Source organism: Pseudochaenichthys georgianus, chromosome 3 (genome assembly GCF_902827115.2).
Source record: "Pseudochaenichthys georgianus chromosome 3, fPseGeo1.2, whole genome shotgun sequence".
NCBI lineage: Eukaryota > Metazoa > Chordata > Actinopteri > Perciformes > Channichthyidae > Pseudochaenichthys > Pseudochaenichthys georgianus.
This window is the reverse complement of record NC_047505.1, coordinates 33820762-33832367: the sequence shown is the minus strand read 5'-3', so window position 1 is coordinate 33832367 and position 11606 is coordinate 33820762. Positions and strand designations below refer to the sequence as shown.

General features: G+C 40.6%; 1 protein-coding gene across 1 annotated transcript; it reads left to right on the top strand.

Annotated features, from left to right (window-relative positions):
• The first annotated feature begins 2 nt into the window (after window positions 1-2).
• On the top strand, window positions 3-10908 carry ctdspl2b (CTD (carboxy-terminal domain, RNA polymerase II, polypeptide A) small phosphatase like 2b). The gene is made up of 13 exons (XM_034110572.2): window positions 3-309; window positions 2973-3169; window positions 4219-4348; window positions 4443-4595; window positions 5095-5343; window positions 5478-5574; window positions 5909-6020; window positions 6141-6227; window positions 6437-6499; window positions 6582-6661; window positions 6846-6972; window positions 7887-7982; window positions 8095-10908. Exons 2-13 carry the CDS (start codon window positions 2996-2998, stop codon window positions 8158-8160), a joined length of 1434 nt encoding a protein of 477 aa, XP_033966463.1. The 5' UTR covers window positions 3-309; window positions 2973-2995; the 3' UTR covers window positions 8161-10908.
• The last annotated feature ends 698 nt before the right edge of the window (window positions 10909-11606 follow it).

Sequence of the window (11606 nt, the reverse complement as noted above, 5' to 3'; positions counted from 1 at the left end):
ACTAGCATGCATACGGGCATTTAAATCAAAGCTGTGAGAAGAAAAGGCGAGTGGTAGTGTTCGCTGCAGACTGGCTGGTGTTTTTCAGAGGTAAGGGGGTGTGTCTGTGTCCCATACGGGTATCTTCCTTGGAGAGACTGAGCAGAGGCGGGAAATGGCGCCTGGTAACACAACGATTTGTCGTTTCGGAGACCGTACGTGAGTAGATGTACAGAAAAGGTCGGATGAGAGCACGAAAACAACACGGCTTCTGTTGTGATGGTTAATCGGTGTTGAATTATCATCGCCAGACACTGCGGATCACTTAAAGTAAGTCGGTAACGTTAAGCCTTCTTCGATCATTTGGCTTTTTGGCTTGTGTAATGTTGGCAAACGACAGGATAAATAGTTTCCCTCCCTGCTCATGTACATCTGTTAGCCCGAAGCAGTTTTTCAAAAAGCCTATGTAGGGCTAACGCTAAGCTAGCGGTGCTAAGCTAACCACAGCTAAGCTCAAACACGGCCTACATCGGAACTGATATATTCCTGGTGGACTCAAAATCTCAGTTTGGACTCCTTCTTTTAAATGAATGGTATTCGTCAAAGAATAACGATGTCAAAATATGAACTATTACTCTTTTAATCCGTTAAAACAAACTGACAGTAAGGTATAATACGGAGCGTCAGGGTTGGTTAGCTTCGTGGAGGCTAACGCAGTCCAATGGCATTCCACAACTGAGCTGTGCTAACCTCAGTTAGCCAACACTGTCTTGTCCTATTTTTATAAAGTCTTCCAATGGGTGTTGAGTTAAGCATGTTTGTGTACCACAATTTATGAATAACGCCCCACGACTGGAGCATTGGCTCAAGATTACTTCGACGGTATTCAAAAGATAATTTGGTTACAATGTCAGTTAGCTGTTTTGATTAATGATGTCTGACGAGTTCCCAAATAAATCTAAGCTTGACCCTGTAAATATCTCCAGTAGACAGTCGAGTCAACCCCAGCAGCGAACCAAACACAAGCGAGCCGACTAATGTATCTTACTTTCGTTATAGTATTAATATTATTTGTAACAATTTAAGATGCCGCACTGGCTTGCTAACGGTAAGTTAGCCTATTTGGGCTCGCCTTGTTGAACCGCTACATGGTGCCGAGCTGATTTAACATCTCACATTACCTGTAGATGTCACTTGTGCAATCTGGCGATGGTAAATTAAACTGTTTGTATACAAAGGTCTATTGTGAACATGTATGACTCCTGACTCTTTAATTTTGGTAGTGTAGCTTAATCGAGCTAGCTGCTCAATTAGCTGCAAATCTTGATAGTCGTAATGCTTTGGTCCAAACGCTGATTCGTGTGCATGAATGAGGCAACTGGAGCAATGTCATGTGTTTTTTTTAATATTGTTTTCCCAATTAAAGTTGGTCTGAATTGTTTAGCCACTTTCAGTCATTTCTGTAACTGGTTGTCCAACAAGAGGCCCTGTTTGTTTCTCATCGCTAGCTCGTTCATACAGTGACGGTGGCATGTTCCTATTTCCCGCTCACTTACTCGTACCTAGCTGTGTACATGGAGCTTCGTTGGGGGGTGACATCCTACGGAGGTGGATTTTAAGCAGCCTTGTTGTTAGTGCATGCAAGCCGTGGCGAGATGTAATCATATAGCAGGCTGAAAATAGCAAGCCTGTTATTTTTATTTTGCAAATACAGGTAAACCTTAAGTACATACTGATATTAGCAATTTGTACGAACAGGAAAGGGGAGAGAAAAGACTAAGAGTAACATTCAGTGCATATCATACACAATGTTCTAGTGTTTCCAGTATCAACCTCTGTACACATGTGTATATGTTATTTGTTTTAATTTGATCAGATTACCAGATACCTATTTGTCAGTATTGACTCATCCAGAGAAATCTGTTGACACAAGAGTCTGATTCATTACAATTTGAACTTTTGATGAAACAATTACAAAAGCTAATGTGATCAAGTCTTGAGGAGTTTAAACAAATACTGATTAAGGACAACTGGTGTAATAATTTAATGTAATAAAAACACAATGAATAAATATGGTGATTAAATGGTTTGTTTTTGAATCAACCATGCACTGTTTGCATTTTCAGTTCATCTCTTTTAAAACAAGAACATTTTTTCTTTTAGATTGTTCAACTATCACTGCATGCCCGTTACCATATATTCTGATGTGGTTAATGTGTATTTGTGCATGCACAGTACATACAATTCTGGTGTGTTCATGGATACACCCCTTTGTAAATGTAAAGCAGATGTAGTAACGGACATTTACAGTATATGAGATTTACAGTATGTATTGAGAGGGTGCTATTGTGTGTTTATGGAAGCTGACAGGTTGTTGATATGTCCAGACACATTTTCAGCCAGCTGCTGTTACATAACCTTAAGAGGCTGCCATGCTTGACTGACAGACAATTCATGTTCACTGTGAATTGTTTTTAGTTTTCCATCGGCATGCACTTGAGGACACCGTTGACCGATATAAATCCCTCAGCTTTAGTGAGTAAGGAGTGTATTCCCTTTTTTAGATAGATTTCATCTTAAAACAACGTTGTCCATGTTCACAATTGTTCCACTATTGACTGTATTTTGGTTTCTCGACTTCAACATAGGTCTTCCATGTAGCTATTTCATTTGAAGTGTGTGTGGGTAGTAGTATGTTTTTGGGCAATGTATTTTTATTTATTTTTTACTGTACGAATGGAAGTAAAGCCAGCTGTGGCTGCAGTGATCCACTGTGATGTAAGTGAAATTGGATCTTGAGTGCATCCAGATGTTAGCAGGAAAATCCACCAGTATTCCACCAATACTGATGGATACACCCCACAGAAATATTAATTCTAGAAGCTCAAAGAGTTGAGACCAAGAAACTGTGTTTCCTTGACTGCAACGTAATTGTGGTTTCCTTTTTTCTTTCCCCCATTTCTGACTTTTTCTTCTTTTCTTTTTTAAAACAGCCTTACATGTGACTGCTCAAACAATGAGGCTGAGAATGCGTAAGGCGTCTCAGCAGTCGAACCCCAGTCTGGAGAGCCGCCCGTCTCGTACCAAGCGGAAGCATTCAGAGGTAGAAGAGGATCCTCCTACTCCTACCAGTGGAGGGAGGGGCATTTTCTCCACCATCAAGAAGTTCATCAGAGGAAATGCTGTTAAGGTAACCACCTCGCTGATAACATCAAATGACCCTGCTTTTAAATTGACTTGAATGCAAATATGAGTCTGGGGTTGTTTTTTCTGGGAGCATTGGGGGATATTTGTTGCTGTGTTTGGTTTAAAAGTGCTGCCTTTTGGGGTTTTTAGCACCATGTTCTCCTGGTGGCTGAGTTAAATACCGTGTTTCTTGGTACATAGTGTCATGTTTCCAGAGACATGTCTGGAGGAATGTAGCAGCTTGTCTGAGAACCCGGACTCGGTTCTAATTTTAGCTTCTTGCTCGCAGTCAGTGTGCAGGAACAGGAGGCAGGAACAAGTGGAAAAGTCAACTCTATCAAAAACAGACGTTTCCTCTGGAAAGAGAATGGGACTTTTTGGAGTTTTTACATGATATTTTTATTTCATGGTCCTCCCTGCATTTACTTATTAGGTCATCATTTAAGAAGTGTAGCATATTGCTGTTGATGCTTTATTGTCTCTTTATTCATTGTTAAATAATAAACAAGCTGAATAAAACAAATGTTTTACTATTTATCTCATGGTCTCTGTAGTTGATAAATAGTATAGTATAAATGAAGGTTCATTGTATGTCACACCATGCCAGATGTTTATAATTATAAACAGGAAGAAGCATGGCGTGTGGTGCAGTGTGTGTTGGTGTTCTGATCAGGGGAGCACAGGTTCAAACCCCACTGCAGTCAGCATGTCGTTGTGTCCCTGGGCAAGACACTTCACCCCAAATTGCCTACAGTATTGAGTATGTAAGTCGCTTTGGATAAAAGCATCTAACAAGTGATATGTAATGTAAAAGAAACAACACTCACTGTTTGAAAATGCAACAGTTTTTTTGAGGAACTTTTTGATTGGTTGATGGTAGCCATAGTTAATGGCATCAGTTAGATTTTAAGATTTTGTCAGAGTTTTGACACACAATTGGTGACCAGATTTCAGCACATATCCCTCACTGTCTGTTTCACCGGAGAGAGACAGCCATGCCTGTTATTTAATTAATTACTACTATCTAACAATATGAGGTTTTGTCTTCTCAAGGTGCAGCAGGAGAGCCCAGCCAAGAAGACACGCCTCCACTGCGATGTGGACAATAACCTGATCTCCTCCACAACCCCTGACTCCAACACCCCCCGCAGGACTATCGCCAGGAGAGGCTCCCTCAATGGACGTGAGTGGCACTCAATCAGAGACAATGATGATTTCCTCGTGTTTGTTTCACTTGTCTCTGTTAACACTCTCATATTTTAATTCCTCCTCTGCAGAGGCAACCAATCATGACAGGAGTAAGGAGAAGCCCAACGGCAGTCTGGAGGAGACGACGGCCGTTGAGTTGCCAGTCACCAGCCCCCCCAGAAGCACCCTTCTTGGGACCATCTTCTCCCCTGTTTTCAACTTCTTCTCACCAGCTAAAAATGGTAAGCAGACCCAAGGTAGCCTGTTCGATTCATGGCAGGCATTATGCGCAAACCTAAAGTGTATCTGTACGCAACTGTTTCCATGCTTATGTTACAGCCAGGAGCATGTATTCAGTGTCAGGTAGGGAGATATGGAAGAATGTCATATCACAGTATTTCTGATTAAAATAAAAAATCTATTGTTATTGCTTCAAAATTATAGGGTTGACTATTGTTGCTTTCACAAGATATTTTTAAAGGATATATTTTATGGATGAATGATCATTTGTGATGGGGATATGACTAAGTGGGTAAAGGTAAATAATAGAACAGTCTGGTAGATTTAGAAAATGATATCTCTTTACTGTAATACTGCCTTTAAACAAGGGAAAGACCTGTATCCAATGTTATGATATCAATCATCTAAGACCATCTCTTGTCTCATATCACAATATTGATATAATATCACAATTATCAGTAATGTCAGGATGGTACTCAGTATTGTGTTTTTGTGTCTCAGCCTCCTCTGGCTCAGACTCTCCAGACCAGGCATTGGAGGCAGAGGAGATCGTCAAGCAGCTGGACATAGAGCAGGCAGTGGAGATGCCCACCAGCACAGCCACATCCACACAGGAGCTGTGTGCCCCCACCAACTACTACTCCAGTGTAGCACAGCTTCCACCTATGCGACCTCAGCACATCCCAGAGCTGACTCCCACAGAGGGGGAGGGAGAGCTCTGTGCTGACGCCGACCTTCCACCCCTCACAGGTAGATATGGCAGCTAAGAACCGATGTTTCTGAAATAGAGTTTTAATTCATGTTGACGTTTAATGTATCTTGCGTTATTGTGTTCCTGTTTCTCATCGTGCTCTTTTAACATTTGGTTTGTGTTGTGGTTCCAGCTCCGGGCTCCAGTCCAGAAATGACATATGTGGACGCTCCTCCTGCCGCTGTCCCTCAAGAGGCAACCTATGAGGAAGACTGGGAAGTGTTTGACCCGTAAGTAAACGACTGCAGTCTTCAACGTTTCGTCGTGTAGTCAGACTCTATTGAACAGAATTCACAAGAAAACAGAATAACAATATTTGGAAAGTAAGGGGTAGTGGGATTTTTCATCAAGCAAAGGGGAAAAGGTGAGCTGTTTGATTTGACAAAGTCCAGACTGATTAAGTCAAATGTATCCAGACCTCCAAGCTGACCCTCTCACCCACAACAAACCAGCAGCAGAACTCCCAATGTTTGATCTCACAAAGTGTTTCCACGTGTTATAGTTTGCTATTCATATGAATGATCACAGTAACTAATGAAGTCTGTGTGATGTTTTGATTTGTAGGTATTTCTTCATCAAGCACGTGCCTCCACTGACCGAGGAGCAGCTCACTCGTAAGCCCGCCTTACCTCTGAAGACGCGCAGCACGCCTGAATTCTCTCTGGTCCTAGACCTGGTGAGTTGTACAAAAACACATTTGTTTGTTTTTCAAGTTTATTAAAACTCTGTTGACCTTTTTACACACGTCATAAGATTGAGTAAAGTTTCCTTGTATTCTCTCTGTTGTGTCCGTTAGGATGAGACGTTGGTTCACTGCAGTTTAAATGAGCTGGAGGACGCAGCACTTACCTTCCCTGTCCTCTTTCAAGATGTCATTTACCAGGCAAGTTCACTCGCTCTGTTTATCTTTAGGATGCCGCTAGAGGGGGATCAAATGTCATTTAAAAAAAAACTTGCAAAAATAGAAAAACTTGTCATACACTTTGATAACTGTCAAATTCAATAGACAAACCAAAATGACAGATTTTGACTTGCAATAAACTGTGTCTGTTTATCATTCATATTTGCTTACTTGTTATTTGCTGTGTGCAGGTGTATGTGCGCCTGAGGCCGTTCTTTAGAGAGTTTCTGGAACGCATGTCTCAAATCTATGAGGTAACTATAACCCGACGACGCCTATTGATTCAGATTTAAAAATACGTGACCTTTTTTATAATGTATTTTCTTCCTTTCCTAGATCATCCTTTTCACAGCCTCTAAAAAGGTCTATGCAGACAAACTGCTGAACATCTTGGATCCTAAAAAGCAGCTCGTGAGGTACGGTGTGTTTTTATATTCTGTTATATAACTGCACACCGAACTGAAAGCTTGATGCAGGCTGAATGAGCCGGGGTTGGCATGTGCTGCCGTTGAGGTGTCAGTGTTGTGGTCGTCTGAATTATGGATAGCTTTGACCTTGTCACTGATTGATCTTTCTCTCTTCCCTCGACTGTAACTGTAGACACCGGTTGTTTCGGGAGCATTGCGTCTGTGTCCAGGGAAACTACATCAAGGACCTCAACATCCTGGGCAGAGATCTGTCAAAGACCATCATCATCGACAATTCACCGCAAGCCTTTGCATATCAGGTGAGCGCTTGAACAAATAAAACACTAGAGGTTCTCTGGTTACTGACAAGTATCTGCCATTGTCAAGTCGAACAAAGGAAAATGAGAGACGATGAGGACTGCATTAAAACCAGAACTTAACTTTCATTTTTGTAATGAAACTATAATGTAGGTTTCAGCCAGCATTAAGCTTTTTCATGATTTCTGGTTTGATCAGTATTCAAATAACAGCATTAAGCTTCTACACAAAACCAGCTGGTCACAACAAACCTTTTATTACATGTTACTTGATAGACGCTTTTATCCAAAGCGATAAAATACTAATGATTCTCAATACTGTGGGGGATCCCCACAGGAGCAATTTGGGGTGAAGTGTCTTGCCCAGGGACACAACGACATGCTGACTGCAGTGGGGTTTGAACCTGTGACCCCATGATCCAAACACCAACGCACCAATCTACGGCGCCACACGCCTCCCCTTTTATAGATTCTATTTGTTAAAATCTGTGCTTCGGTGGAGATGAATGATTAGATTTGTATCTCACACATCCCCACCTGGTTGAGATTTGCTGAGCTGCCTTTACTTTCCCTCTTTCTCAAACCCAGGATGTGGCGTTTGTTGCAGAGATTGGCCTGTTCTGCTCTAATTACCACAAAGCCAACAGGACGTAGATGACTTATCATTGCGACTAAAGAGATATTTTGTGTAACTAACAGATCTCCACATCTCATCTGACTAAAAACACAAAGATTTACTGTTGACTATCGTGGAGGAATAAAGAAATGAGAAACTATTCACATTTAAGAAGCCGGAAGCAGAGAACATTGACTTTGTCTTCTTTAGAAAATGAGTTGATTGTTGATTATTTCAATAGTTGACCACTAATCGATAGATCTGTAATCTAATGGAAATGTCTTTCTCTTGATCCTGTCAGCTGTCCAATGGGATTCCCATAGAGAGCTGGTTCATGGATAAGAACGACAACGAGCTGCTGAAGCTGGTGCCCTTCCTGGAGAAGTTGGTGGAGATGGTAAGATGTCCTACTGATCGGTATCTACATCAGTCATGTTTGACCATGTCAGTGAATCTAAGTTGTTCTTTATTCTTCTCCTTCCATGGTCCTCTCCCCTGCGATCCTTCAGAACGAAGATGTGCGTCCGCACGTCCGAGAGAGGTTCCGGCTTCACGACTTGTTGCCCCCAGACTGATCCGACCAGTCTCTCACAACGGGACAACAAGAAAAGACTGAAAATAACGTGCGTGTACAAAGGCCTTCTTTGGATTACAAACTACAACATTGCCATAACTGTTAAGATTTTTTTAGCATTTTTTCGTTTTTAAATCCACTGTTGCTTTTTTTTTAAACTTGAGAAAAGAGGAACCTTTTTAAAGGTCCGGGGAAACATTTCTAAATGTATAGATGAAACTACACACGCTATGAACAAGCTGAGGCTATTTCCTCTTGTGACTGACTGCAGCTGTGGAGCTGATATCTCCTCCACGAAACTCTGAGGTCTTGGTGCTGGTTTAGTGGATTTAAAAAAGCCACTTGGAAAAGAGGAACTCCCCCCCCACCGAGTCGAGTCCTTGAACCCAAACCAACCCACTGGTGCTCACGCTGTTGACGCTGACAAATAACCACGCTCATTTTCAGCAGGAATGACTGGCCTGAAAATCAATCTGTGCATGTGTGTATGTTTACTCCGGGCCACACACACTGACTTGGTGTTTGACAAACCTACGATCTGTAGCCTTTAAAATCATATGCATTCCTCCGTAGCTGAGTCAAGTTTCTATTGTTGGTTGCAGTTTTTTTCTGGTAAAACTGGTGTTTCATTGTTAAAAAAAAAAAAAGATAACGTTTCAAAGTGTTTTACTTCTGTTTGTAAGATATGATGTTTGAAAAGGGGTTGTGTACGTTTTTATTGTAAGCCTTTTTTTCTATTAGGAGAACATGGGTGCATATTAATGACAGTCCACTGCATAGTCAAACTAAATGGACTTTTAAGTATAGTTTGTTCTCTTTTAACAAATAGGTTTAAATCAATGGGTTGGCTCCACTGTGGTCACAACAAGGCTCTTTAATTAAATGTTAGGATTAAGAATCTACTTACCTGGAAATCTGACATATTGTAAAGGTTTGAGGGCATTCATTTTCAAAATGATCAGCGTTACCTTTCTTTGATAATAGTATTTGATTTGTCTATAACCAGTATTGTATTTTTCTCATCAAGTTTTCTGGCTAGAATCAGAGCTCGGTTTCTTTTAGTTGTAATGTGTTTTCAGTAGCATTATGACTAATGTAGCACATCTCTGTGTTAGAAAGTCTGTTCATATCTAAGGCCGGACGCTGTACCAGCAACATACTGTTCAACAGCTTCCTTGGCTGTTCTTCCAGATGTTTCATTTTTTTTACTTTGTACTTTTTAAGTTCCCTTTTTTGGTTTTCTGGTTAGTGCATTTTAAAGCATTGTGTTTAAGAATGGTAACTATATGAATGTGTTTCTGCCTGACATCAGCCTGGACACTCAGACACTCTGTTTCTCAACTTTTATTTATTTAATATTGAGACAAACAGTGTTCTGACATGCAGATGTTTTGTTGGCATCCTTACTAAACCTCAGAGCTAAAGATGGAAAGCCCAACATGACGGCCATTGCCCAAACACTCGAGTTAACTTACATTTCTGTGACAAATTGGCATGCATTGTTGAACCTTTTTTACGTTAAAGCAGATGTGAGTGTTTGGATTGGTTGCCTGTACAGTGCCATACGATCCCTCCATTATACCCCCCCCTCCCCCCAGATAGAAAGAGACAATCAGACCTCAAAGTTCTGCAGACACTCGGCGCCCCTCCCCTGTTATTTTCAGTGTGCTGTATTTGTTGTGTACTGTGATTATCCCCCCCCCCCCCCCCCCCCCCCCCAGAACATTTACCGGGGGTCGTACTGAGCCCTCACTGAACGCAGCTTCTGCTCACAGATGGTTTCCATCTGGCCATTATTCGCCTTTCTCCACCTTTTTTTGTTTTCCTTCTCCAGAAATAAGAATTAGTTTGTACTGAAGTAACATTTGTTACAGGGCACAATGGTGTTTGCGTGAGTAAACATCTCCGGACTATGAATGTAAATTGTACACGGAGTGAAGTCTTAAGTGTCTTTCCGAAATCCTTGTCTTCTTCACCCCTCATCAACTAGAACAAGGGATGGCAGCATGGCTCTGCCGTTCACACGTTGCAGAGGAGGTGAGAACAATATGCAGGAAGAGGAAACATGTCTTGAAGTCCCCTAAAGTTAGCCCCCCCTCCTCAACTCTCACTATCCTGACTGCTATCTTTCAGAATGCAAGCCTCGCGTAGAGTGCGATGTCGTTCCCTCGGAGAGACCCTGTGTGTGATCAGTCGGGGCTTGTTGGAGGGGGGGGGGTTTGATACTTCTCACTCAGCTCATTTTAACGTGCATTACCAGTTTATTGTACACTGAGTGTTGTACAATTCATGCAGCTTCATGTTTAAAAAAAATCCTTAAAGTAAGGAAAATCTTTTGTATTTTTTATTTCAAAAGGCATGTCCTATCTACTTTTTAAATGTATTAATGAAGATTTAACTTTACATCAGATGGAGTGTTTTCTTTTTTCTTACAAATATCTGTATGTTTAGTTTAGCGCAATGTCACTGAACTGTTAAACTTAGCATGTAGAGAAAACCGCTTGCTTTGTGGGAAAGTCCTAAATTAAATTTTAATCATGGCACTTTTTCTGCAGAAAAGAGCAATTGTGTTAATGATTTTTTTTTTTCCAATATCTGTTAAGCCATTTTACTGCCAACAATTGCTATTTGTGCTGAAGATGTATTTAAAATGTTTTAAGACATCTTTGTACGCCGTCAGGCTTTATGCTATTGTAAAGTGTATATACAGTTACATTGAATTTGAAAGAAAGTTTTAAAGTTAAAAACCTCTTGCATGCTCTTTGTTTTTATTTCTCTTAACGGTCTGAATATAGGGGACAATTCACTAATTCACAATGGTTCAAGTGTGGGGTCCTGTTGCACCAACTATGCTTATTATGGATTTCCTCATTTTTTGCCAACAGAAATGGCACCACTATATGAATTGTAGCAGCATTAAAAGGCCTACAAAAGTTTATTTTTTTTTAATATCGCTAATTGTTCACTTTGCATTTCACAGGCTTCATAGTGCCTTGTTTATATTCACTTCATAATTGCCAAATAACTAGTTTATAATAATACCCTTTTCCAGATTAGCCTTTTATCTGAACTCCTTCCATTAACTTTCCTTCAATTATTTGATATTAGATTGTTGGTGTATTTTAATTGGACTCTGTGATTTAGATGATTTTGTTTAATCTCTAAATTGTAGATTTACGGGATTTTTATTTAATGTTTAAATGTGATTTATTAAAACTTGAATGAGTTTTCCATTTGAAGACAATAAGGCAATATAGGAAACCTTTAAAATACATCATTATGTAGGAGCCGATTTAAAAATAAGTGACTACCTTGTAGTTCAGTTGATTTGATCCATCATTGGGAGCTGTCCTCCGCAGTAGTATTTTTGCAGCAGATGTCTTTAAAATCCTCCAGCTGTCAGCCCGGAGTCTTCTCGCTCCTCTGACAGGGCTCGGGTTTCAGATG